The following is a 22,950-nucleotide window of genomic DNA, read 5'->3' on the forward strand; positions in this document are numbered from 1 at the left end:
GGCTTTTAACAAAATAGCGGAGCAAATTTTCAGTGGCTTGTGGTGAAAGTGAAAGTGAAAGTGAGGTACAAACCGTTTGTCGCTTCCCGCTTGGATTTGCTGCTTGGGACAAGCTTTTCTCTCAACCACACTCTCTTTCTGACCACAACACACAAATCAACCTTTGGTGAGGCAGAACTCACTTTGAAACCAAGCACTCTACTCAGGGATGAGAGGGGTCGTAGACGTGGTATGTCATAAGCCGTTCTTTTCGGTAGCCTAAACTGACTGCATAGATCTTCGGTCTAATGGGATATTCCAAGCCATCATCTCCGACGGCCGAGCCTCGTCGTCATCACAAGAGTCTCAGTGTGGATGAGTCGATGATGCGTGCTCGATCTGTATTGCAGAGCGGTGTAGCAAACGGCAGCACGAGAAGGACCGGTGTTGCGACGAACGATGCAATAGGCGACACCAATGAGACTCAACAGCGAAAAGGCGGAAGCGGCCGACCGGCTATCGTCGCGGAGGACGTCCTAGCAAGTATCGAAGGTTTACTCACTGAGTGTGAGCACGAGCTTGGTATTGAGCGCTCCCGGAACGACAAGCTGGAGAGCGAAAATCTCAAGCTAAAGGAGAAATACACCAGGTTGCGCACCGACGCTAGCGATCAAGTAGAAGTTCTGAAAAAGCACAAAGCGAGAGCTGAATTTCTAAATCCTCTGGTCAGTGGCATAATCACAAAGTACCTAAGTCCCTATGCAAAAGCCAAACACCTTGGGATTACGAACTGGACACCAAAGAACATCGACGCGGTCTTAGAGCCTCAATTCCTACAAGCTATGGAATTCGACTCCATGCGAGATCAGATCCGAATCTTACAGAATGAACTGCTTGCCAAAGTTGACAAAGTCTCAGCAATTCCTGACGAACAATTTGCCAAGGATTTCCGAAGCATCATTGCGCTCGTCAAAACTCTGAGTCGCTCATCTCGCTTTACCGATGGGGTGGATGTTGTCGAGAGTCTTGGCTCTTGCACTTTAGCAAAGGATGTATCACGGCACCATTGGGACTCCCGTTCGAGGAAGAAATACCTGGTGGAGGCATGGGTCTGGTCTGTCCTCATCGGTGACGTGTTCCGTTCACCATTCACCATCTTTGGAAAGCAGTGCGATGAGATCTGCGTAGTATGGATGAACTTGTTTGGAGCGGAACACCACCAAGGTCTGCCTTGCCCATCATCTCCATGCGAGACCTGGCGACGTGCAACAACAGAACACCTTGTGCAGTTCTTAGGTCGTGATATGGTTGCCCTTGGTGAGCCGAAACAGCAATACCCTTACCAGAATGGTAGTGTGTTCGAGCTCCGGGCCAATGTCACGGGAGTAATTCAGAATCTGACCAAAATCTCCCCGACGACTGATATTTCGCAAGTCGACCAGATAGTCACCAAGGCTTTTACATTGGCCATGGAAATGTCGCTCCAGCGCTCTCGTCTCCAGGTCACCTATCCGGCAATCGGGGCCAACTTCAATGAACAAGAAATGTCTTCAATGCCCGATCCTAATGGCGAAGATATCGACGAGGGCGTGGTAGCTTTCATCGTCAATCCCGGACTGACGAAGTGGGGCGACGCACATGGAAAGCATCTCGACCAACGCTACGACATCGTTCCTACCCTGGTCCAGCTCGAGCATATGGCAACGATGAAGCAGACCGATGCAGCCGACACCGGCGTTGAGAAGTGTAGGGTCTCGGGAGATGCAACAGAGGATGTGTATGGGAAGAACAGACGCTAAGCAGAGTATATGGTCTTTGTGACAGAAGGAACGATGGGATGGAGGGGCAGTTTCCTGATGTGGGAAGGCAGACGCATCGAGTACTATGGAGGAATGTGTTTTCTTCTTCTCACCTAGCCATGCATCATGGCAAAGTCATACAACAGTGTAACTTTTCGAACACGAGCCGTAGTACTGATACCAAATGAAAATGGAGTACAATACTCAATAAACAGCATCTCCTTTCTCTCATCTCTTGTGTGTTGACGTTGCAGTTGGAAAATGTATCGTCTCGCTCCCTCTAAGGTGTTATGATTACAAACACCTCTGATCAAATGACAAGCACAATGCGTTGATTTCCTTCGTTCTTAGGATTAAAGACAGAAAAAGAGATGAAGATGACGGACACGCGATGCAGCTAAGAACGCGATCGAGATGAGACGGAAACACATCACCACTTTAGCCCTTCCGGTCATAGCGCGATTTACGCGTTACATCCCAGCATCATGGAAAGTGTGCAAGTTCCCGCACCACGCATATCAATTGCTCCTTTACTGCTTCATAATACTTGCGAACCTTATATTCTTCTATACACACACTATGAACACGCGATAGACCCGGGTCCACACCAAACCCCCCTCCTATTCTATACCCCCTCGACGCGTCTCCACACGCGTTTCTCCAACAACCCACGCGCAGCACACTCGTAGATCACGACCCGCCGCCATGTACCTTCCACGGAACCTAATCGCGCACCTCTACCAAAACCTTGTGAAACGCACACACGCGGCCGCCCCGCCAGTACTTCTCCTTGTCGCCCTCGAGCCAGACGCGCTCTGTGCCTGCCGCATCCTCACCGCGCTGCTGAAACGCGATTATATACCCCACAAAATCCAACCCATAGCCGGCTATGGCGATCTATCACGTGCCGCAGAAGAGCTGGTACGGCCCATGCGGACAACAGAGGGCGGAAGTGGGGGCGTGGTTGTGTGTTTAGGTGTTGGTGGCATGGTGGATATGGAAGAGATATTAGGCCTGGACGTGGATGAGAATGGGGAAGGAGGAAGTGGAGATGTGGAAGTCTGGATTATGGATGCGAGACGGCCGTGGAATCTGGCGAATGTGTTTGGGACGCCTGTTGGTGAGGATGTGGCGACAGGGGAGCTGGTGCGGAGACAGACTGGTGTGGACAAGGGGAAGGTGTTGCAGTCGTATCAGTCTTCGAAGGGTGGGATTATCGTGTTTGACGATGGGGATATTGAGGAGGAGCTTCAGGTGGAAAGAGCGGCGTATTGTGGACTGGAAGAGATGCCTGAGGTGGGTGAGGATGTGGGCTCTGATGAGGAGGGGGAGGAGGAAGATCAAGAGGAGGGGGAGTCATCTGCCCAGAGGCCAAAGAAGAGGAAGTCATGGGGCGAGGAGGATGATTCTGACGATGGCATGTCTGACGACGAGCGGCCGCCACAGAGACGGAGAAGTAACTCGGTATGTATGAGAAGAATGCAAGTCGGAATTAGTTCTGACAACATCATAGGGAGGGTCGATACCGTCATCACCAGAACGAAGACCAGCACGACGAGGCCTCATGATCGAGAACCAACTGGCCAACTCCTCAGACTTCTCCCGCTCAGACTCTCGCAGCCGTTCAGCATCTCCATCCATAGTTGCTCCCAAAGAGCAGTCCGTGAAGAGCCTACGGAAACAGCTCATGACCATGCGCAACAAATACACAAACGTTCTCGACAAGTACTACCAACTCGGCGCCTCCTACTCCGAACCAGTCTCGTCCCTCGTCTACAACCTCGCCTCAGACCTCGGTCGCGAAGACAACGACCTCCTCTGGAACGCTATCGTCGGTGTCAGCAGTCTGGAGCTGTATGGTCGAACAGGAAGCGGTGTAGGGCTGAATCCCCTTTCAGCTGCCGGCGGCTCAGCAGGCTGGAATGGCAATCGTGGCGAGCAAATTCGATCCGTCCTACGCGACGAAGTTCGTCGTCTGAATCCCGTCACCGACGCCCATGGTGTAGCCCGCGACGCAAGCATGGGCGATGCGAGCGGCGTGATTCCCACCAGCGCCCGCTCAGCAACAGACAAATCCATCCGTCTCTCCCCTGAACCGCGCTTTCTACTGTTACGCCATTGGTCCCTGTACGAAAGCATGTTACACTCACCATACCTATCTGCGAAACTGCACATCTGGAGCGACGCAGGGCAGAAACGCCTTGCGAAGCTGCTAGCGAAGATGGGTGTGTCGTTGTCTGAATGCAAACAACGATACACACACATGGACATGGAGCTCAAGCGCGGTCTTCGCGAGCGCCTCCTGAAGTTCGCCCCACAGTACGGTCTCGACGGGCTCGTCCCCCCTCCCCCACGCAGCGGCGACATGAAAGACGGATGGGGCTTCGTCCGCTGCTGGGGCTGGAAAGCCTGTCTCTCCGCCATCGACGTCGGCGTAATCCTCGGCGCGATCCTCGAAGTCGGCGACGTGAAGTCCCTCACCCAGCCCTCCTTCGACATCACCTCGACCCCAAGCACCGAAGTCACAACACAAGACCAGCAAATCGCCGCCCAAGAACACATCACAGCACGTTTCTACACGGCCTACGACGCCCTAACCTCCATCGACGTCCTCCTCCCCCACATCGCAACAGCACAACACCTCCATCGCGCCATCCTGCGCACCGGCACCCAACTCATCGAAAAAAAGCAAATCCGCCACCTCCGCGCCTTCCGCATGGCCGTCGTAAAAGAAGGCCCAGACGTACAGCTCTTCACACACCCCGGCGCGCTCACCAAACTCGCTCTCTGGATCGCAGAAGCCATCGTCGAGCTAAACGGCACTAAGAAAAGCAAAGGCAGCGAGCTCGTCATGGCCGGCCTCGACGAACCCCGCGGCCTCTACGTCGTCGTCGGCCTCGGCGGCGGCGGCGCAACAGAAAGCGCAAAGGAACGCCTGCTTAAACGCGAGGCGAAACTCAAACAGAAAGAAGCTGCCCGCGCTGCAAAGGCCGCGGCAAAGGAGAAGAAGATTGAAGCAAGGCGCGCACGCAATCTCGCTGCTGGCCTCGAGGACGACGAAGTCGATGCAGAGGAGTCGGACACGGAATCCGAATCGGAAAACGACTCCGACGACTCCGACTCGGAGGACGACGACGACGATGCGGCGTCCGGCGCGCGGCGGAACCGCTTCGGCAACGCGTTCCAGGAGGTCGTGCGCGAGACGGGGGCTAGGGTCCGCATGGACAGCTTCGAGGCGTGTGTGATTGAGATACGGAAGGAGGATTTGAGTGGGTTTCTGGAGCGGCTGAGTATGAAGGCTGTTGTTGGGTAGACTTTTCGCGGGGATTGGGTTCTTGTGGCGGGTGGGGTGTTGGGTTGTTGGGTGGGTTTAGATATGGATCTGGGTATTAATATACGTATACGAAGGCGTATGTGATATGTGTCTGATTTGGATAGGTTGGGAGGTTGGGGGGGACATAGCATGGTATGGTTTGGTATGGCATATCTTTTGGCGTTCGTCGTTTGTTTTGTATAGAGCTTTGGAATGGTAGTATGCAAGTAAGTTGGGCGACGGTGATGTGAGGCGTCTAAACACCATATAACGGGTCAATTTTCTTTTGTCATGTTCGTACTCCTCGAAAACATATAGTAAAAATCCTCATGTACGATTCTATTATAAACTACTTTCCACCAGCAAGGAAAAGACACAAGTCTCAAAGAAGTGGTATCACCGCGCCCAATGCTCAAACTTTTCCACCTTGAAACGATTAGCCTCTTCCCTCTTGATGTTCTCCTCTCTCTATATCAACCCTACTTTCTCTTCCCAAAGCTCAAACCCTCCTCCTCACCCTCTTCCCCACTCTCCGAACCCATCCCACTGCTCCTCCTCTTTCTTGTCCGGTCCCTCACCCCGTCCTTCAGCCTCTTCCTCACCTCATCGAGATTCCCATCAATTGTGCTGAACGGCTTGAGCTGGAACCCAAGGTTCGCCGAACTCGAATTCCTGCTGCGGCTCTTCTTCGGCGTATGTGGACCGGACGAGAAGATGTCTTGGTTGGTAAGGTCTTCGAAAGACTCGTTGCGAGGGATCTGGTGTTCAGGCGAGGTCGATTCAGGGGCGATAGTAGATTTGCGCGTAGGAGTCTTGGGTGTGGCTTCTTTCTCGTGTTGTTGGTGTTCGCTTGGATCTGAGACGTGGCTGAAGGGGTCCTGAATGATGCGCTTTGCGTGAAAGTCCTCGTACATCTCCGGACCGAGAGTGTTGATTATGTCGTTGACACGAACGGCAAGGTTTTCACGGCGGGACTGGAGTTTCGCAAGTTCGCTGTTGGAGAACGGATTCGTCATCTTCCAGAGGGGACCCAGAGATTTGAGAATATCCATTGCCACTTCGCCAAAGCGGAGCGCCGCATACGTGACCGTGGGGTAGAAGATCATCTGGGCGATGACCAGGTATCGCTTCCTAATGCCAGAAGGAAGGTAACCCCAACAATTGCTAGCCGAGTACCAGTAGAGACCAATGCAAACATACAAGAAGTAGACAGTAGGAGCAACGGCCATAGCGACGAGGAGCTTCCAGGTGGCCATGACGTCTCTGGCTTGGATTTTGACGTTGGAAGCTGCGAGTGCCTCCCTAGCCTTCTTCTTCGAGTACAGCTTACACGCACTAAACACTGGCGCAAAGAGTATGGTTCCGGGGAGGACGAAGAGTGTAAGGACGATCAACTTCAAGGCCCGGTACCAGAACAGGAGGAAGGCGCGGAACGGATGTATCTTGGCATGCTGCACCTGATGGTCACTAATCCCAACTGCCCTAAGTTTTGAGTTGTATTTCACCACCTCCTTCTTAAGTTCAATGATGCGTGGATCATCTTTGAAGCGTTCGTAGCCTTGTACAAGACGGCGATTGAGCTCAACCACCCTAGGTAACGGAAGCTTTGTGCCTTTGGTGTTGTAGAGACGACGAACAGCTTGAATGACCTAGTATCCCATGTGTTAGCGACGAGTATCAAAACATCTGCTCTAACTCAACGTACCATGAGTGTATCATAGTCGGGCGCAGTGACAGTCACTCCAAGAAGACCCTGGCGAACCGACTCCAGAAACTCGCTAATAGCGTCTCGACGCCCAGGGCCACTGAACTTCTGTGCGAGTTCTGCCGGGACATCGATAGGAGTGCCAAACTCAATAACGGCCCTGGATCGAAACTTGTGAGCATGGAAATAGTTCATGCCAACCGGAATGATCTTCAGGTTGCAATCGGGCCGGGTAGCCACGGTACCAAGAGCCATGATAGCAACACCGGCTACGAATCATTAGCAAAGAACCAGACATCGAATGCAGTTTTTTGTACCTTTCAGAGGTAGAAGGTCGGTACGGTCATGGCTGCCACCTTCAGGAAAAATACCGACACTTCCACCGTTGTGAAGCACAGCATGGACAGCATCGTAGACTTCTGACTGATCAAGCTTGGGTGCAACCAAGAAATTGATGCCCTCGAACCCATCGGCAGTGCCCTTCTTCTCGGCAGCTCCATCGACGAAAGTGCCGTTCTTGGTCATATCATTGCGACCCGTGAGTTGCTGCATGGCAACTCCTCCCTTGAAGGATCGCTTCAGCCTGATCTCCTCGGGGCCCTTGATCTCCAGAATCTCCGCAGTGGCTGCTTTGTTGTCGACCTTTGGAAGCACGAGCGAACCGCCAACCTGGAAATTGGCATCTTCAAAGTTGGTGCCAACGCCCCGAACTATACATGGGTCGTTGATGGGGTCGGGGAGGTAAATTTTGCCTTCGGCTGGTTTGGTTTGGTCCATTGCCCTGCCCACAGGCACAACACCTGTCAGGCCTGCCATTGCGCCTACAAACTTCCGCTTCATCGACTTGTCGGCTATGAGGAACTGGATGCGGCGCCCCGAGTACTTCTTGACGACGCGCATCAACATGAGCGGGTCGACGAACTGGTCCATGTCAGCCTTCAAATGTCGTAGTGTGCTTAATATGATAGTTTACCTGATTAGCATGTGGCGCGCATACGAATATGACGGGGCCTTCCTTTGGCACTTTCCAGCTACTCCTGGGATGTACCTCTCTGAAGAAGAGCTCCACCAGGAGAGAGAAGGTCGACAGAAAGCTGTCATATACCACCTTGTTCATAACCGCAAGGGGTTTCTTGTCTTTCGCCATGGTGGGTATATCGCCTCGCAGGCTGCTATGTTTGCGATGTTGTATATATATTCAGAGCGAGTTTGTATGTGGATAGCGATAGATGGTTGGTGAGGGTTGAGAGTTGGAGTACGCGTACGCAGCCCAGATACAAGATAGCAAGGACACGCTGGAAGCTGCTGGCTGCGCACAAGTCAGCTATTGCTTCTGTAGTCTTCCTCAAGTGATAGCTACCTTTACTTTTCGGTTGTCTCCGGAGCGCGCGCAATTATGCGCTATTGGTTGTCGTGTGTGTGAGGAGGCAGGAGTAAATCACGCCATGATAAGGTTGCGATATTTAGAGTTTTGTTCCTTCCAGTTCTCGCGAACCTCGACAGCTAATGTTCCGGTGGAAAAGCGAACGGCTATCTGGGCGTATTAGAGGCGCCAGAAATGTTGTTGGGGCTCGGAAACGCGGAGGCTGCTGCACACGAGCTGGGATCAAGATGTCGAGAACGTGAGACACAAATGACAGGTGTGGCGTTTGGCGGGGCAAGAGTCAGCCACCGTCATCCTCGAAAGACATCAACGAGTTCTGTCATCGCATTTAAATATCGACACAATATCAATGAAGCTACACAGGCTCATTTTTGATAATTCCGACAGGACATGTCATTGCTATCTAAAGGCCGTATCCATAATCATCAGAATGTCACCATCAATACCCTAATCCTCTCTTGAGCAAAATCTCTCCGCCCGTGATCCCGCTCCTCCCGGTCAGGCTCTCCTTGACAATGCCTGCCTCGTACAGATCCTGGATAAGCGAGAACAACATGCCATCGCACCCCTTAGCTACCATGAAATCCACGGTCACTGGTAGATATTCTACATGCCCAGTAATTGTCGAGTTGTACGCCACCTCACCAATCGGGACGACAAAATCTGGCACTTCGGTAAACACCGAGATGCGACTATTACTGAAGCCAAACGGAACACCAGGTGAGGTCAGGTATGTGTTACGATAGCTCGTTCGGCCTGTGGAACCCACATACATGACGAGACTTTGGGAGCATGTTTGTGCAGATGGAGCGAGGAAAGTTGTCTCGGACCAGTTCATAAACGTTGTTTTGTTAGCAATGGCCTCCGCAACGGTCTCGCTTGCGTTTGCACCCCAGCCCCATCGTGCTAGTGGGACAGGGTTGACGAAAGGACGGCGGCCATCGTATTTCGCGGCGTAGTCGGCGTAGAAGGGGTCGCGGACAAGCCCGATCTGCTGCTTGGTAATCAGGAGGGGGTAGGTGAGATTGAGAATTGTAGTCAGAGGCGCAAGGGTAGGGTTGTCTTGGCTGAAGGAGGCGGTGATGTTGAATGCGGTAGCGTTGGCGTCCAAGAAATCAGTAACATTTCCAAGGAAATCGATTAGAAGTTGGTCGCTAACGCTAGTGACTGTCGTGGGCCAGGCAAGTGTCTGAACGCGTGTTGGATAGGTGTTGGTGATAGTCAAGTTGGAGCCGTACATGGCCTGGGCCGCTTCTTTCCAGAGGATGGGGTTGCGAGCCAACAAGCCAGCAGTGTCGAGCACAGGACTAAGCGGCATTGTGTGTTCGAGAGAAACAATATCATGAGAAGGCCTGCATCCGTAAATTCCCTGAACTTGTGAAGGACCACGTACACTTCCTCCAGTGTCTGAACCAAGCGTAACATCGAGCCACGGATATGAGGCCTCACCAGCACCTCCACCAGAAGAGCTAGATGACGTGTCTTGGTAACCCTCGCCTCGGGGGTTGAAAGCTTCGTGGTAATCGACCCAGTCGGCTGTAGCCACCTCCCCGTTGGCAAACTGGCTGGTGACCATCTTTCCGACAATCACAGCGCCAGCATCGATGAGGTTTTGAACAGGAGTCGCTGTGTTTTCGGCCGGAGGGTAGAACCAGTACCATGCTCGGTTGCCGTTGGAGGTTCGCAGACCCTTAATATCGTAGATATCCTTGATTCCCATGCGAACGCCAGCTAATGGCTTCTCGGTAGTTTTGGTAAAGTACAAACGGGAAGGCACGGCAATGGCGAGCTTCTGACCCACGGTGCTAGCTGGAAGCACTGAATAGGAGTCTCCGTCACTGGCAATAACAGACTCGAAGAATGCACCCTGTTTATCTGAGTACAGCCTCCAGGCCTCGTAGACATTGCCTGCAGCATTGATAAAATACGGGCCAGGGTTCAACTCGCTGGACGTGGTGCCTGTAAGGACCGTGACAGAGCTGTTGGCCGGCTGATTGCTCCCTTGAATATACAGTGCTATGGAAAGTTAGTTTGACAAGAATGATGAGGCCTCCGGTTTTCTTTGATGAGAACCAAAAAAGCCTCAGAACGCCGAAGTTTGACCGAGTAGTCTCTTGGAATGGTGAGAAGTGTCCAGGGGTGTCACACACCTTCGAGAAAGGCCTCCTGCCAGACGTCGTCCTGCTCCGCATATTGGGCCGTAGTGGAAGCAATATCCAGGGTGCCGTTGACCTTCACGACAGTAAAAGGTACAAAGTCTGCATCCTTGAAGGCAGATGCGATTATATCACATCCAGCAATGTTGGCAACAGGCTTCGGTGGGAGGAAGTAGTCGATATCCGTCAGGGACACGGTAAAACCAGTAGATGAGACGGCAGCTTGAACGCTGGAAACGAATCCGACAACACCTAAGGACCGGAGGAAACCCATCTTGACTTGAGACCTTGATGAGAAGGATAACTTGACCGGGGGGTTCAGTCTTCATCTTTATACCTTGCAGAGCGACAATTGATTGCTGCGTTGCTTCGTCCAAGTCATGATCAGACCCACTTCAAATCCCACCTTCGTTAGCCTTTGCGTTATATCAATAAACACTACAGCAAAACGAGGGTTGAATGCCTGCATATCTGCACGAACGGGCTTTGGGCTGGAGATAAGCCCTACGAAGTCGGGCTTTGAGAGGTCAACGTCTCAGCCACGGCGAGTTAACTGGGCGTAAATACGTAAACGGCTTGAGATTCATCGCAAAGAGGAACTCGAGAAATGCCGGCGTCCTCCCGGATCTAGGTACTACTCTTATCGCGTGGTGTTCGGGGAAGTGGAGTTGCGTTGCAGTGGGCGCGATAAAGCTACCCCTACCCCAACAGATACTTGGCAACGGTTGGAGACACCGATGAACTTATCGACATATCTTGCGAGTACGCGAATGATTTTAGCATCGTAGTCAACGAGATCTAGCTATGTCGGGAAATTTGCAACAGATGTATTTGTCGAATCGTCTGGCGTCTGATGGGGCTGAAAGGAACATCGATTAGCCTCTCGGCATCAAGAAGTCTGACGTCATGTTAAAGACGCGTCCATTGATAGTGTGCGATAGATGCGAGATTGAGACTGAGCGAAGGCTTCGTAGTGAGGGATTGGGTCGCCAATTTGACACGTTGAAAACAGCCTGGCAGTGACCAGGGAGTCTCGTCTCTCGCGCGGAGGAGCCGGCGCGGATGATAGTGGCGCTAATGGCTCAAGCGCCTGCCGTACTCGACGCGCATTATTCTGTGACATTCCCGCCCTTTACTACTTCACTTACCACGCCCACGACGTCGACGCGTACGCGATCCCCATCAGCCACGAGCTCCACTTCCGCCAGGAATTGCATCATTCGACTTGGTGCAGGTGCAGCAGCTTCATCCACCCAACTAGACGCGGCGAACAGCCCAGACGGGCAACATGCCGCGAAAGAGCAGGAGCGGCGTGAATGCGGAGGAGCCTTCGATAGTTGACGTCTCGACACACGAAGACACGGAGATGCAGGATCAGGACCAGGACGACAAGATGAACGGCTTCAAGAAGTTCGGGGTAAGCGCGATCTGATGCGCCTCCCTGCCTCACCGCAGTGAAACTGGGTTGGATGCAGGGGGGTGTGAATACAAAGCAATCAGGCTAACGTTGCAGCCACAGTACAATCAAGACACTCCCGACTACACAGTACAAACTCTCCCCCCTCCTCGTGCCTCCCCAGTCCCAACACGCTGACTCGCAACCAGGACACAGACACAACGCCAAACACACGCGCAACCAGCGTAACAGGCGACGCGCCAACAGACGGTCGCAAGAAACGCGCCGCTGAGATGAACATGCGCAAGAGCATGTTTGGCAAGAAGCATGACCGCCTGGGCGCGTCAAAGGTACGCTGACACCACCCAGCGCATTCGACTTTGGCCCTTCCGCTAACGCTTCGCGCTACCACAGGAAGACGACACAATTCGACGCTTTCGCTACCTGCTTGGCCTGACAGACCTGTTCCGCCATTTCATCGACACGAACCCCAACCCGCACATCAAAGAGATCCTCGCCGAGATCGACCGTCAAGACGTTGAAGAGGTCAAGAAGAGCAAGGCCAGCAAGGTGCGCAAAGGTGGCGCGGCTGCGGAGCGTCGCCGCAAGACAGAGCAGGAGGAGGACGCTGAGCTGGTGCGCGAGGAAAAACACGGCGGCCACAATGAGACGGTCTTCCGGGAGTCGCCAGGCTTCATCGCTGGAGGAACCATGCGCGACTACCAGGTTGCTGGTCTCAACTGGCTCATCTCCCTCCACGAGAACGGTATCTCGGGTATCCTGGCCGACGAAATGGGTCTCGGAAAGACGTTGCAGACCATCTCCTTCATCGGCTACCTCCGCTTCATCGGTGGCATCACCGGCCCTCATCTGGTCGCTGTGCCCAAATCTACTCTAGACAACTGGAAGCGCGAGTTTGGGAAGTGGTGTCCAGACATCGATGTGTTTGTGCTGCAGGGAAACAAGGACGAACGTGCCCAGCTGATCCAGGATCGACTGGTCAATGAGAACTTCGATGTCTGCATCACTAGTTACGAGATGATTCTGCGCGAGAAGTCGCATCTCAAGAAATTCGCCTGGGAATACATCATCATTGATGAAGCACATCGCATCAAGAACGAGGAGTCTTCGCTCGCACAGATGGTTCGCTCATTCAACTCGCGAAACCGATTGCTCATCACAGGTACTCCGCTTCAAAACAACCTGCACGAACTTTGGGCGCTTCTCAACTTTCTATTGCCGGATGTTTTCGGTGACGCTGCCGCCTTCGATGATTGGTTCTCTCAGCAGGAGGGAGACTCTGACACGGTTGTCCAGCAGCTTCACAAGGTTCTGCGACCCTTCTTACTCCGACGTGTCAAGGCCGATGTTGAGAAGTCGCTGCTGCCTAAGAAGGAGGTCAACTTGTACGTTGGCATGTCCGACATGCAAGTCCAATGGTACAAAAAGATTCTCGAAAAGGACATCGATGCGGTCAATGGTGGCGCTGGCAACAAGGAGTCCAAGACCCGTCTGCTCAACATCGTCATGCAACTACGCAAGTGCTGTAACCATCCGTATCTTTTCGAAGGCGCCGAACCTGGTCCACCATATACTACCGACGAACACTTGGTCAACAATGCGGCCAAGATGGTCATTCTAGACAAGCTACTAAAGCGCATGAAGGGCCAAGGCAGCAGAGTCCTTATTTTCTCGCAGATGAGTCGTGTGCTGGACATCATGGAAGATTATTCTGTCATGCGAGGCTACCAGTACTGCCGTATCGACGGTTCTACTGCTCACGAGGACCGTATCGCAGCCATTGACGATTACAACAAGGAAGGCTCAGAGAAGTTTCTGTTCTTGTTGACTACTCGTGCTGGTGGCTTGGGTATCAATTTGACCACTGCAGACATTGTCGTCCTCTTCGACAGCGACTGGAATCCGCAAGCAGATCTTCAAGCCATGGACCGTGCCCATCGTATTGGCCAAACCAAGCAGGTCTATGTTTTCCGGTTTGTGACAGAGAACGCCATTGAAGAGAAGGTGTTGGAGCGTGCCGCTCAGAAGCTGCGTCTCGACCAGCTGGTCATTCAGCAGGGTCGCGCGCAGCAGCCCGTTAAGAATGCCGCCTCCAAGGACGAGCTCCTGACCATGATTCAACATGGCGCCGACAAGTTATTTAACACTAAGGATGCGGTCACGGGTGAGAAAAATGCCGATGACGAGGATTTCGATGCAATCATGAAGCGCGGCGAACAATTGACGCAGAAACTCAATTCCAAGTACGAAACACTGGGTCTTGATGATTTGCAGAAGTTTACTTCAGACTCTACGTACGAGTGGAATGGCGAGACGTTCCAGCCGCGTAAGAAAGACGTTGGTCTGAATTGGATTAACCCAGCGAAGCGTGAACGCAAAGAACAGAACTACGGCATCGACTCGTACTACCGAAAGGCTCTGACAACTGGCGGGCGGACCGAGAACAAGGGGCCCAGGATTCCTCGAGCACCGAAGCAGATCTTGATACACGACTACCAGTTCTTCCCGGAGAGACTGTCTGAGCTTCAAGACAAGGAGACAGCCTGGTACCGCAAAGAAAACGACCTCAAGGCTCCTCTTCCTGACGGCCCTGACGAGGATCTCGAGACGCGCGAGGCTGACCAGGAGCTTGCGCAGAAGGAGATCGACAATGCCGAGCCACTGACAGACGAGGAGAAAGCAGAAAAGGAACGATTACTCGAGAAGGGTTTCCCTGAATGGTCAAAGCGCGACTTCCAAGCCTTCTTGCGCGGCTCTGGTAAGTACGGCCGAACAAACTACGAGGCCATCGCAGAAGAAGTCGGGGAGAAGACGACCGAAGAGATTGCAGATTACGCAAAGGTCTTCTGGAAGAAGTACAAGACGCTCGACAACTGGCAGAAGCACATTGGTGTCATCGAGGAGGGAGAGCTTGAAGTACGCCAATTCGAGCAGAAGAAGACACTGCTTGCTAAGAAGATCGGCATGTACCGCATGCCCCTGCAGCAGATGAAGGTCGAGTACACGGTCTCGACAACCAACAAAAAGGTCTACACCGAAGAAGAGGATCGCTTCCTGCTCGTCATGCTCAATAAGCATGGCGTTGAGGGCGATACTATCTATGACAAGATCCGCGAGGAAATCCGCGAGTCGCCGCTCTTCCGCTTTGACTGGTTCTTCCTGAGCCGCACACCACAGGAGATTGGCCGCCGCTGCAAAACGCTCATCCAGGCTGTTGTGCGTGAGTTGGGTGGCGATTTGAAGAACGGCAAGGGCGGGAAGCGAGCCTTTGACGAGGAGGAGACGGAGGAAGAAGAGGAGGAGGAGCCGGTCAAGAAGAAGGCTAAGAACGGCGTCAAGGTATGTGTTTGACTACGCGGTTCAAGTCTTGCAGGTACTAACATCCGACAGAACAAGCAGCTAGATACCGTCAAGGGCAAGGCTTCTCCTGCGCCCTCCCGAGCTAGCAGCATCGTATCGAATGGGTCTGCGACGAAGACGAAGGGCAAGGGCAAGAAGAAATAGAGGGTAGCATGTGTTTGTGGCATGATATGGTGTTTTGGCGTACATGAGAGATGGAAAGCGGACTGCTTTGGTGCTGATGCATGTTCAACTATTCCGTTGAGCGCTTCTCGATGGATGATGTTTTGGCTCTTGAATTATCGTGTGTGATAGCGTGTTAGACTTGTAATTATTTAGAGCATGAAAACATGCTTTCATTGTTGCTTCCTTTTTACTGTGTTTATCCATTCCTGACTTTTCTCAATGCGGAAGGCAACTTGTCTCACCTCTTCTAATGGATAGAAACCCCTCAAGTCTGATCATGAACCACCAGGTGTAGGTAATAAAGTTGTATATCAAAACATTATCATTACGCTCGCTAACTTTTGGTACAATGGAAATATATCAACATAATCTCATCCAAGCATCCATGCCGTCAATCTCCCCACTTCACCACCATCCCAATTACCACAACACTATTCTCTCAACAACGTCAAAACTAGACACCATTCTGAGGGTATTCCTGAGCGTGCAGAATCAACCTATCGCTGCCAAACCCCCAGTCCTTGACACCCGCAAACACACCTTCCTGCGACTCAGCCTTGCCCGAGCCGAACTGCTTCGCATCCCACCTCTCCACGCCCTGCACGCCCTTCCAGCTGGACTCGCTGCCAAACGCGCCAAAGACCTGCGCATTCAGGCGGATGTACTCGTCGTTCGACTTGGGCCAAGCACCCAGTCGCTGGTACGCCAGCTTCAGGAGGTGTAGATGGCGAAGCGCAATAGCAGATCGATCAATGCTATCAGCGTCCAGGGCCTTGACATGCTGGCCGTTGGAGGTGCTGACGCTGACGCCCTCTTTCGCGAGCAGGTACGCAGTAGCTTCGTCCTCCTCATCCGAGTCGTCGTCTTTCTCGCGCACCACGACGCGCAGGATATCCTCGTGCACGCCCAGAGCCTTCTTGAAGTAGTCGCGAGCGAGCGACTGGGCAGAGGGATCCGATGCGGTCTTGGCCTGGTAGGATTGTCCGGTCGATGTGTAGAGCTGGGCGAGCAGCTCGTATGTCTCGATTGTGATGGGGGCGCGGGGGCCGTGGGCCCGACGCATGTTGTAGGCGATGTCTTCGGCGAGGCGGATGGCTTTGACGGGTAGGCCGGCGAGGTAGCGGGCGCAGATGAGACGGCGACCAAGGTTGAGCAAGACTTCTGCTGGCCAGGATCGTTGAGCGTCGCGTGTGTTCCAGAGGGTCTTGAGAAGCCACTGCATAGTATGTTAGTATATTCTTCATCGTACTGACTAGTTAACAAGGAAGGACTTACCTCGAGCGTCTCGTAATCTTGTTGTTCACCGAGCAGTGCTGACAGGTTGCTGAGCTCAGACAGCTGGATTTGAGCAAAGTTGACTTCAGATTTCTTGCAGATGTCCAGAATCTTCTTGACGATGCGGTTGGAAAGTTCCAGTGTCTTCTTGCGCAGGGCAGGATCAGCACTCTTCTCACCATTGAGGCCAACGAGCAAGGACGCAAGCTTGAAGCCGAGACCGATAGCCCTGGGTCCATTGTAACCATCATGTCCACTGGCAAACAGGAAACCAAGATTGGCTACATCGTACGCTTCGGGGAACCTCTTGGCCTTCGTAAGCTTCGCGACACTGTTGTTGCTCGCAAGGATGACGGATCGATTGAAGTCCTTGTTGCGGCCATTGCCCATATGTTCCAGGATGCCGATAAGGAAGATACGCGGTGACTCCTTGCTAAGTGTGTTCAAATCCTTAGCATCACTCTTGACGAAGAGGCCAACTGCTTGGTCCTCGACGACTGATATCATCTTATCTTGACCGTTGCGGCGCAAGAACCACCGGAGAGGAGCAGCTGCCACGAGTATGTTTTTCATGCTACCGTTGTTCTGCAGGACATGTCTGAACTGCTCAAAGTAGATGTACTCCATGGTGAGATCAGCCATGATCTCGGCAAATGTGACGGTCAAGTCCTCGCGAAGGTTGTACTGAAGGGAAGCAAGGAAAGCCAAAGTCGAACGGTCGGTCTTGGTCAAGACAAACGACCATTTTTCTGTGTACTTAGTCTCCTTGGCACATATTTGACGGTGCAATTCCTCGACAAGACTGTGCGCGGTGCTTGTCTGTTCACAGGCATGGAAGCTTGCAGCAATTGAAGCCGCAGATTCAATCATCTTTTGGCTCGACTTTTCCTTGGTGATGATCTCGCAAACAGCAGTTGTAAGCTGTTTGACCGCAAGATCTGTCTTCTGCTGACGGTGGTACAACACAACAAGCTCTCGTAGCTGGGTAAGCGAGGATTCATGAGAATAACCAAACTTGCTCGCGTTTTCCGCAAATCGCTCTTCGGTCATGCTCAAGGCACGCTGAACGCTTTCAGCCTTGACAGTGGAAGAAGACGCCGAGTGCATCTGACGGACGTAAAGCGATGAAAGAGCTTGATTGATATCCGTGACGCTCATCTTCGTCGTTGAAGTTTTTGACGATTTGGAAATAGACTCATAAAGAGAGATTGCCTGAGAAAGGTGCTTTTCGCTACGCTGGCTTACGGAAGCAAGTTGCAGCATGGCTTCCACCGCGATGGTAGATTCTGCGCCAAACGTCGCGACGGTGGTCTTGTGGTACTCGTCAGTGATTTGGTATAGAGTTTCGTAGCTGGCCTTCGTCTCTTCGAGACATCGGTAGTAGCGCTCGTACAGCGTCGAGACGAACTTGGCATCGCTGAAAATCTTGTGCTCCTTCGTGTTGCGAACGTAGGTATTCCACAGAACGCGGTAGATGGTAACAGCCTCCGCATAGCGACGATCCTCCGAGTAGGTATTGGTGACAATAATAATCGCATCCAGAGCATCTTTGTGGCAAACATCTGAATCCTTGTTGAGACTGGTGATGATCTGCAGGTAGTAGTCAATCCAGTAAGGATGGTTTCTGGGATGACTCTGACACCTGCGTGCTAAGGTGTACAGCGTCTGAATCGTCAACTCGTGGGTGTGTCCGAGTCGAGCGCGATAGGTCACAAGTATCTCTTGGAAGATACCGATCGCTTTGTCTGCATAGTCGTGCTTATCGTAAAAGCCGATCAGTAACGTCCTGGCTTTCTCGAAAGTGACCTTGTCCACGTTCTGCGAAACCAAGGTGGCTCGGAAAAAGCGACTGTACGTGTCTTCTACCTTGTCCAACTGTCTGGTTTGTACATAGATCTCGGCAAGGATTTCAACCAATTCGATTGACTCTTGCGTAAATGTGGTCGTCATAACGACATCCTGAATAGAACTGGAGAGAAAGGAAGACCAAGTCCGTTTCAGAGTCGCATGTATGACGTTGATAGCCTCAGTGTAGCTTTTCTTCTCAACGTATTGAGCTGTCAGCTTCTTTGCAAGCGCAATGGTACTGGAATCAACAGCCTTGGATGATTGGATGATCGAGAAGAAAACGTCCTGGAACACGGACTCTGAGACGGTGCTTGTAGTCTCGGTAACACTGGACGAGCCAGACAGGCTCTGCTTCACCAACTCGGTCGATGTTTCCGAAATCTAGCATCATGTAAGCATTGCCATAAAAGAACAAGTGATGGAACACACCTCATTGTCGATCTCACGCGAAAACTGGGACTCCTCCTTTCGCACTCTCTTATTATAGGAGTTGGCGAACTTGAACACCGACAAGGCCTGTGAGTAACAACCTATGCTCTTCATCTCCTTAGCAACTTTAGAGAGTCGTGAAACGATCGACTCGGCGAACGACACTTGATGCTGAGAATATTGCTGCCAAATGCAAGTCAAGATGGCGGCAGATTCTGTGGTTCGCGACTGTGATTTCAAGAACTGCGAGTATATCGTGGCAACCTCGATATGTTTCTCGTGCCACTCGATGGACTGGACAGTGCGGCATGTAGAGGAGACTTCCATCCAGAGTTCCACGAAAGTCTTCTCTGCCAAAGCAAACTCCTTGCGAGACATGTGTGACTCAGCTCGTCTCAGGTAGAGACCAATGGAGGCGAGGGTGAATATTTGAAGCTCGTCGTCATCCTCGTCCTCCTCTTCAAAGAGGTGATGTTGGTAGCTGTCGATATCACGTCCATTTTGACCTTTCCCAAGTGTTACACCGAGTTGACTCTGCATTTCTCGAGATTGAACAGACCCTCGGCCATATTGCTGTACCACAGATTCCTGGATGAGGCGGTAAATTTCCAGTGCACGGTCCTCTTCGTTGATTGAGGTGTACAGCTCGGCAAGGAGCTTACGAGTTTGGGTGACCAGCTCAGATGTGCTGCCGTATTGGCGCTCATACGCAGTAATCAAAATGATCAGAGTCTCTTCACGACGCGTCATGATTTCTGTGCGCGAAGTAGTTGTCAAAGTCTCAGTAATCATGAGGAATTGATTGGCGCATTCCAGCGTCAAAGGGTGAATGTCGCTCAGTACTTTCCGAGCGATGGTGATACAATAGTAAAGGTAACTTTGAGCCTCTTTCGTGTTGGAGCGTAGAAGGTAGTTCGTAACGATGGCCAGGTACGTCTGGAGAACCGAAGGATGGTTTACGGTGAAGACCGCTCGGCGAACAGTTCCTGCAAGCTTGTGCAGTTCCACTGTTCGAGTAGGAGGTTCAATATTCCAGGATAGCTGTTCCAAGACAGGCAAGAGCGTAGTCGAAGGCAACACCTTTTGCAATTCCGCGGTAGCCTTATACACTTCATTCGGCTTCGGAGCTAGAGGGGATCGTTGAAGGTGAAGTACCCAATATCTTGCAGTGTACTCGAGAAACGGATGCTTATGGAAAAGACGATCGGCAACAGTTGTATCAGAAGATTCGATCCATCGAGGCTCGTTCTCGTCACGCAAGGTAACCTTGGCGTATGTAAGAACTCTGAGTAGTAAGTCTGTCTGACTTTCTTTGGAAACCTGGCCGTGATGGGCCAAAGCAGAGTGAACAAGCGGGTGCCTGAAACGCACAATACGCTCGTGCAAAATCAGGAGCGGCTTGAGTGTGTCGAGAATTTCGTTGACGTTGATGCCCGTATCGGACAGTGTTCCGCTGCGGATGTCAACTGTGAAGAGTGTGTGGATCTCATCGATAGTGAGCGGTCGCTCCGCTGCAAGCAGCCACGAAAGAAGAGTCTTCGCGTGACTGGTCGTGTTGAGTGCAGTGAATACTTTCAAAACCAGATCGTGGACAGAGGGTTTCGAAGTTTCTAGGTTCTCGAGACTCTTGGTGAAGGCCTCAGGGGACTTCTGCGTATTCAGATTTTCACAGGCGAGGGACGCCCATAGGAAGGATCCATTGGCTGCCTGGATGATGCGGTTCAGGAAAGTCTCTTGGTCGTATGCCCGTTGACTAGTGAAGTGCTGGTTGCGAGTGAAAGCTCTGATAGCGATGGCGTGAATATCGTCTCGGACATCGTCACGAGTTATTTCGTGGTAAGATCCCTTCAGGCTTGGGGTTTTGATCGAAGAAGACAACGTGATCAACCTTACCCCAAGGCCCTGGTTGGTGACGCTAACTAGTCTCTCGAGCAACGCGGTAGGGTTAGCGGTACCGTTGGCTTGAACCGAGGTCGATTGGGACTCAGTAATCTCGTCCAGGCCATCAACAACGATGACGAGCTCGTTTGAGTTCTTGGCAGGCTCCTGAAGGGTCTCAATAAGCGCTTGCCAGAGGTGATCCTCGAAAGCCTTTGCATCACCCGCGACTCTGCACTCATTATAAGCCCGGAAGAGCGCGTAGTACATTCCCATGTTTCCAACTCTCATGTTGAGCAGCTGAGAAAGGAGGGACTTCACGACAGCTAGTGAAGTCGCGGTAGTCGGGATATTGGGTGACACAGAGCAGAACACTGTATCAAACTGCTTGCGGTTCACAGGTCGCTGCAGGCGCTCAATGATAGACCCAGCCAGTGTCGTTTTTCCTGCTCCTGATTGGCCAGTGACCAACAAGAAATTGTCGTCGCTTTGAATGAAGTTTGAGAGTTTCTTTTGAAACCAAAGGCATGTGAAGTCGGCCTGTTGTTCAACGAAAGTTGAGTGATCTCGGTTTAGTGAGGCCAAGACTCTGTCTTTCGGTTCCAGCCAGTTACTGAGGACTTTGACATCGAGGGCTAGAAATGTCAGAAACCGATGAGAATGATGTGAAAAGCAGACAATACCTTCTCCATCCTCCAATTCCGCCTTCTCGATCTGAAAACTCCAGATTAGCTCAACAACCGAACTTTGTCGCGTATTAAAAGTCTCGATCGAGGTGCCAAAAAGCTCGAATATGTCGAAGCTGATGACATCTGAAGTCATACCTGGCGTTGTTAGAGTTGAATCTTTATCCGCAAGAGATTCTTACCATTGACTGTTTTGTAGAACTTGATAGCAACATCGGTCACCAGTGACAAGAGATCAGTGTACAGCAGGCAAAGCTGTTCCTGAATTTCTGGTGTAGCTGCTAGTAATTCCGAACGATGTAATACGAAGGAGAATGACGTCGCGAACTTGTAGAAGACTGAGAATGCTTTGTCCAAGGCTTCGGAGTTGTGGTGGCCGAGCTGTTCCAGATTAGTTGCAATGTTGACAGTAGTTTCAAGTCAGACGTACATCTAGAAGAAGCTGCGCATGTCCGTACCCAATGGCAGCGGCTACACTACTATCAACAGCAAAATTTTGAATGACCTGCTCGAAGTTGTGTAGCTGCTCAGCAAAGTAAAGGCCACGAATGAGCACCTTATCCCATCGACTTCCTTTATGAGGCAGAGTCGTGAGACGTTCTGATCTAATCCACTCAAGGAACTTGACGTATGAAACATCAGAGATTGCCTGATAAGCACCAACGCCTAGTTCAGCCAAGCTCTTCTTCTTCAGCGAGCTGGCTGATTCTTGGACAAATCTGATCTTGTTGGTGCCGGAGCCACGGGTAGGTTTGCTGACCGATCTCATGGCACTAAAAGCACCGCTCGGAGCGCGAGAGGAGGTGAACGATGGTAGTCGACCCTGAGGGCGTAACGCCTGCTTGGGTGACGACAGAGGACTCAAGGGGCCATTAGATTCTCTCGCGCTGTCAAATTGACCAGATGTGGAAAGTCGTGGGGACGTCATACTGGGCGACTGTGGAGGGTTGCCGCCGGGAGACATTGCTTTGTCAGGGATCGCGTGATTTGAGATATTTGAACTGGTCAAAGGCTGCATACGAGGAGGTGCAGCCACCGTGTTTGGTTCTAGCGTGGTCTTTTCTTGAGACTGCTCGCTGACCTTAGACAGATTAGGCACAGTAGGCGCAACACGGCTCTGCGTTTGTCTCGTCGAAGTTGTGTCAGTAGACGCAGGTGATGACACAGAGTTTCTGGTCGGAGAGTTGATCGTGCTAGGCTGGCGCGTGCTCTCCGAAGACTGTGTGGTCTTGTAAGCCGGCGGATTGGCAAATGACGATGTGGTGGTGTCTGCAACAGAGCTAGCAGCCGAAGAGCGACGGAATATGGATCGCAGAGAATTCGGTCTTTCTGGACGAGTCGGACTGTCCTTTGCAGAGGACGGTGTAGTTGGTGTTGTAGAGATGTCAAGTGTTGATGAAGGTTGCTCGTTACCTGCCGGTGAGCTGTTTATAATCTGGGCCTTCTTCTTTCCGCTCTTTCCTAAAAGAAAAGTGTTAGCGTGGAATTGTTACCTGAACGGCAGACAAACCAAAAGACTTGAACCCTAGCATGTGGAATTGACTGGTGGGATGTGG

General features: G+C 51.9%; 6 protein-coding genes across 6 annotated transcripts; 3 read left to right on the top strand and 3 right to left on the bottom strand.

Annotated features, from left to right (window-relative positions):
- Positions 1 to 208: 208 nt before the first annotated feature.
- P153DRAFT_430627 (uncharacterized protein) lies at positions 209 to 1,778 on the top strand (the record flags this gene model as incomplete). Its single annotated transcript, XM_033672848.1, has 2 exons — positions 209 to 229; positions 276 to 1,778. 2 exons carry the CDS (start codon positions 209 to 211, stop codon positions 1,776 to 1,778), a joined length of 1,524 nt encoding a protein of 507 aa, XP_033524801.1.
- Positions 1,779 to 2,291: 513 nt separating this feature from the next.
- Positions 2,292 to 5,426, top strand: P153DRAFT_314283 (DNA replication initiation factor-like protein Cdc45). The gene is made up of 2 exons (XM_033664915.1): positions 2,292 to 3,242; positions 3,292 to 5,426. The coding sequence occupies exons 1-2, from the start codon at positions 2,484 to 2,486 to the stop codon at positions 5,089 to 5,091; spliced, it is 2,559 nt and encodes an 852-aa protein (XP_033524802.1). The 5' UTR covers positions 2,292 to 2,483; the 3' UTR covers positions 5,092 to 5,426.
- On the bottom strand, positions 5,357 to 8,427 carry P153DRAFT_422329 (CTR1 suppressor protein). Its single transcript, XM_033672361.1, has 5 exons — positions 8,157 to 8,427; positions 7,770 to 8,105; positions 7,114 to 7,717; positions 6,797 to 7,065; positions 5,357 to 6,740 (listed from the first exon to the last, which is right to left on the bottom strand). Exons 2-5 carry the CDS (start codon positions 7,941 to 7,943, stop codon positions 5,571 to 5,573), a joined length of 2,217 nt encoding a protein of 738 aa, XP_033524803.1. The 5' UTR covers positions 7,944 to 8,105; positions 8,157 to 8,427; the 3' UTR covers positions 5,357 to 5,570.
- A 160-nt stretch (positions 8,428 to 8,587) lies between these two features.
- On the bottom strand, positions 8,588 to 10,935 carry P153DRAFT_217487 (amidase signature enzyme). The gene is made up of 3 exons (XM_033662596.1): positions 10,904 to 10,935; positions 10,331 to 10,853; positions 8,588 to 10,196 (listed from the first exon to the last, which is right to left on the bottom strand). The coding sequence occupies exons 2-3, from the start codon at positions 10,608 to 10,610 to the stop codon at positions 8,620 to 8,622; spliced, it is 1,857 nt and encodes a 618-aa protein (XP_033524804.1). The 5' UTR covers positions 10,611 to 10,853; positions 10,904 to 10,935; the 3' UTR covers positions 8,588 to 8,619.
- Positions 10,936 to 11,474: 539 nt separating this feature from the next.
- On the top strand, positions 11,475 to 15,450 carry P153DRAFT_314292 (uncharacterized protein). Its single transcript, XM_033664916.1, has 5 exons — positions 11,475 to 11,753; positions 11,856 to 11,882; positions 11,942 to 12,082; positions 12,147 to 15,092; positions 15,144 to 15,450. Exons 1-5 carry the CDS (start codon positions 11,625 to 11,627, stop codon positions 15,255 to 15,257), a joined length of 3,357 nt encoding a protein of 1,118 aa, XP_033524805.1. The 5' UTR covers positions 11,475 to 11,624; the 3' UTR covers positions 15,258 to 15,450.
- Positions 15,451 to 15,606: 156 nt separating this feature from the next.
- On the bottom strand, positions 15,607 to 22,322 carry P153DRAFT_314293 (uncharacterized protein; the record flags this gene model as incomplete). Its single annotated transcript, XM_033664917.1, has 6 exons — positions 15,607 to 16,494; positions 16,554 to 18,782; positions 18,831 to 21,343; positions 21,392 to 21,532; positions 21,577 to 21,775; positions 21,825 to 22,322. 6 exons carry the CDS (start codon positions 22,320 to 22,322, stop codon positions 15,733 to 15,735), a joined length of 6,342 nt encoding a protein of 2,113 aa, XP_033524806.1. The 3' UTR covers positions 15,607 to 15,732.
- Between the last annotated feature and the right edge of the window lie 628 nt (positions 22,323 to 22,950).

This window comes from Dothidotthia symphoricarpi, assembly GCF_010015815.1.
Source record: "Dothidotthia symphoricarpi CBS 119687 unplaced genomic scaffold P153scaffold_8, whole genome shotgun sequence".
NCBI lineage: Eukaryota > Fungi > Ascomycota > Dothideomycetes > Pleosporales > Dothidotthiaceae > Dothidotthia > Dothidotthia symphoricarpi.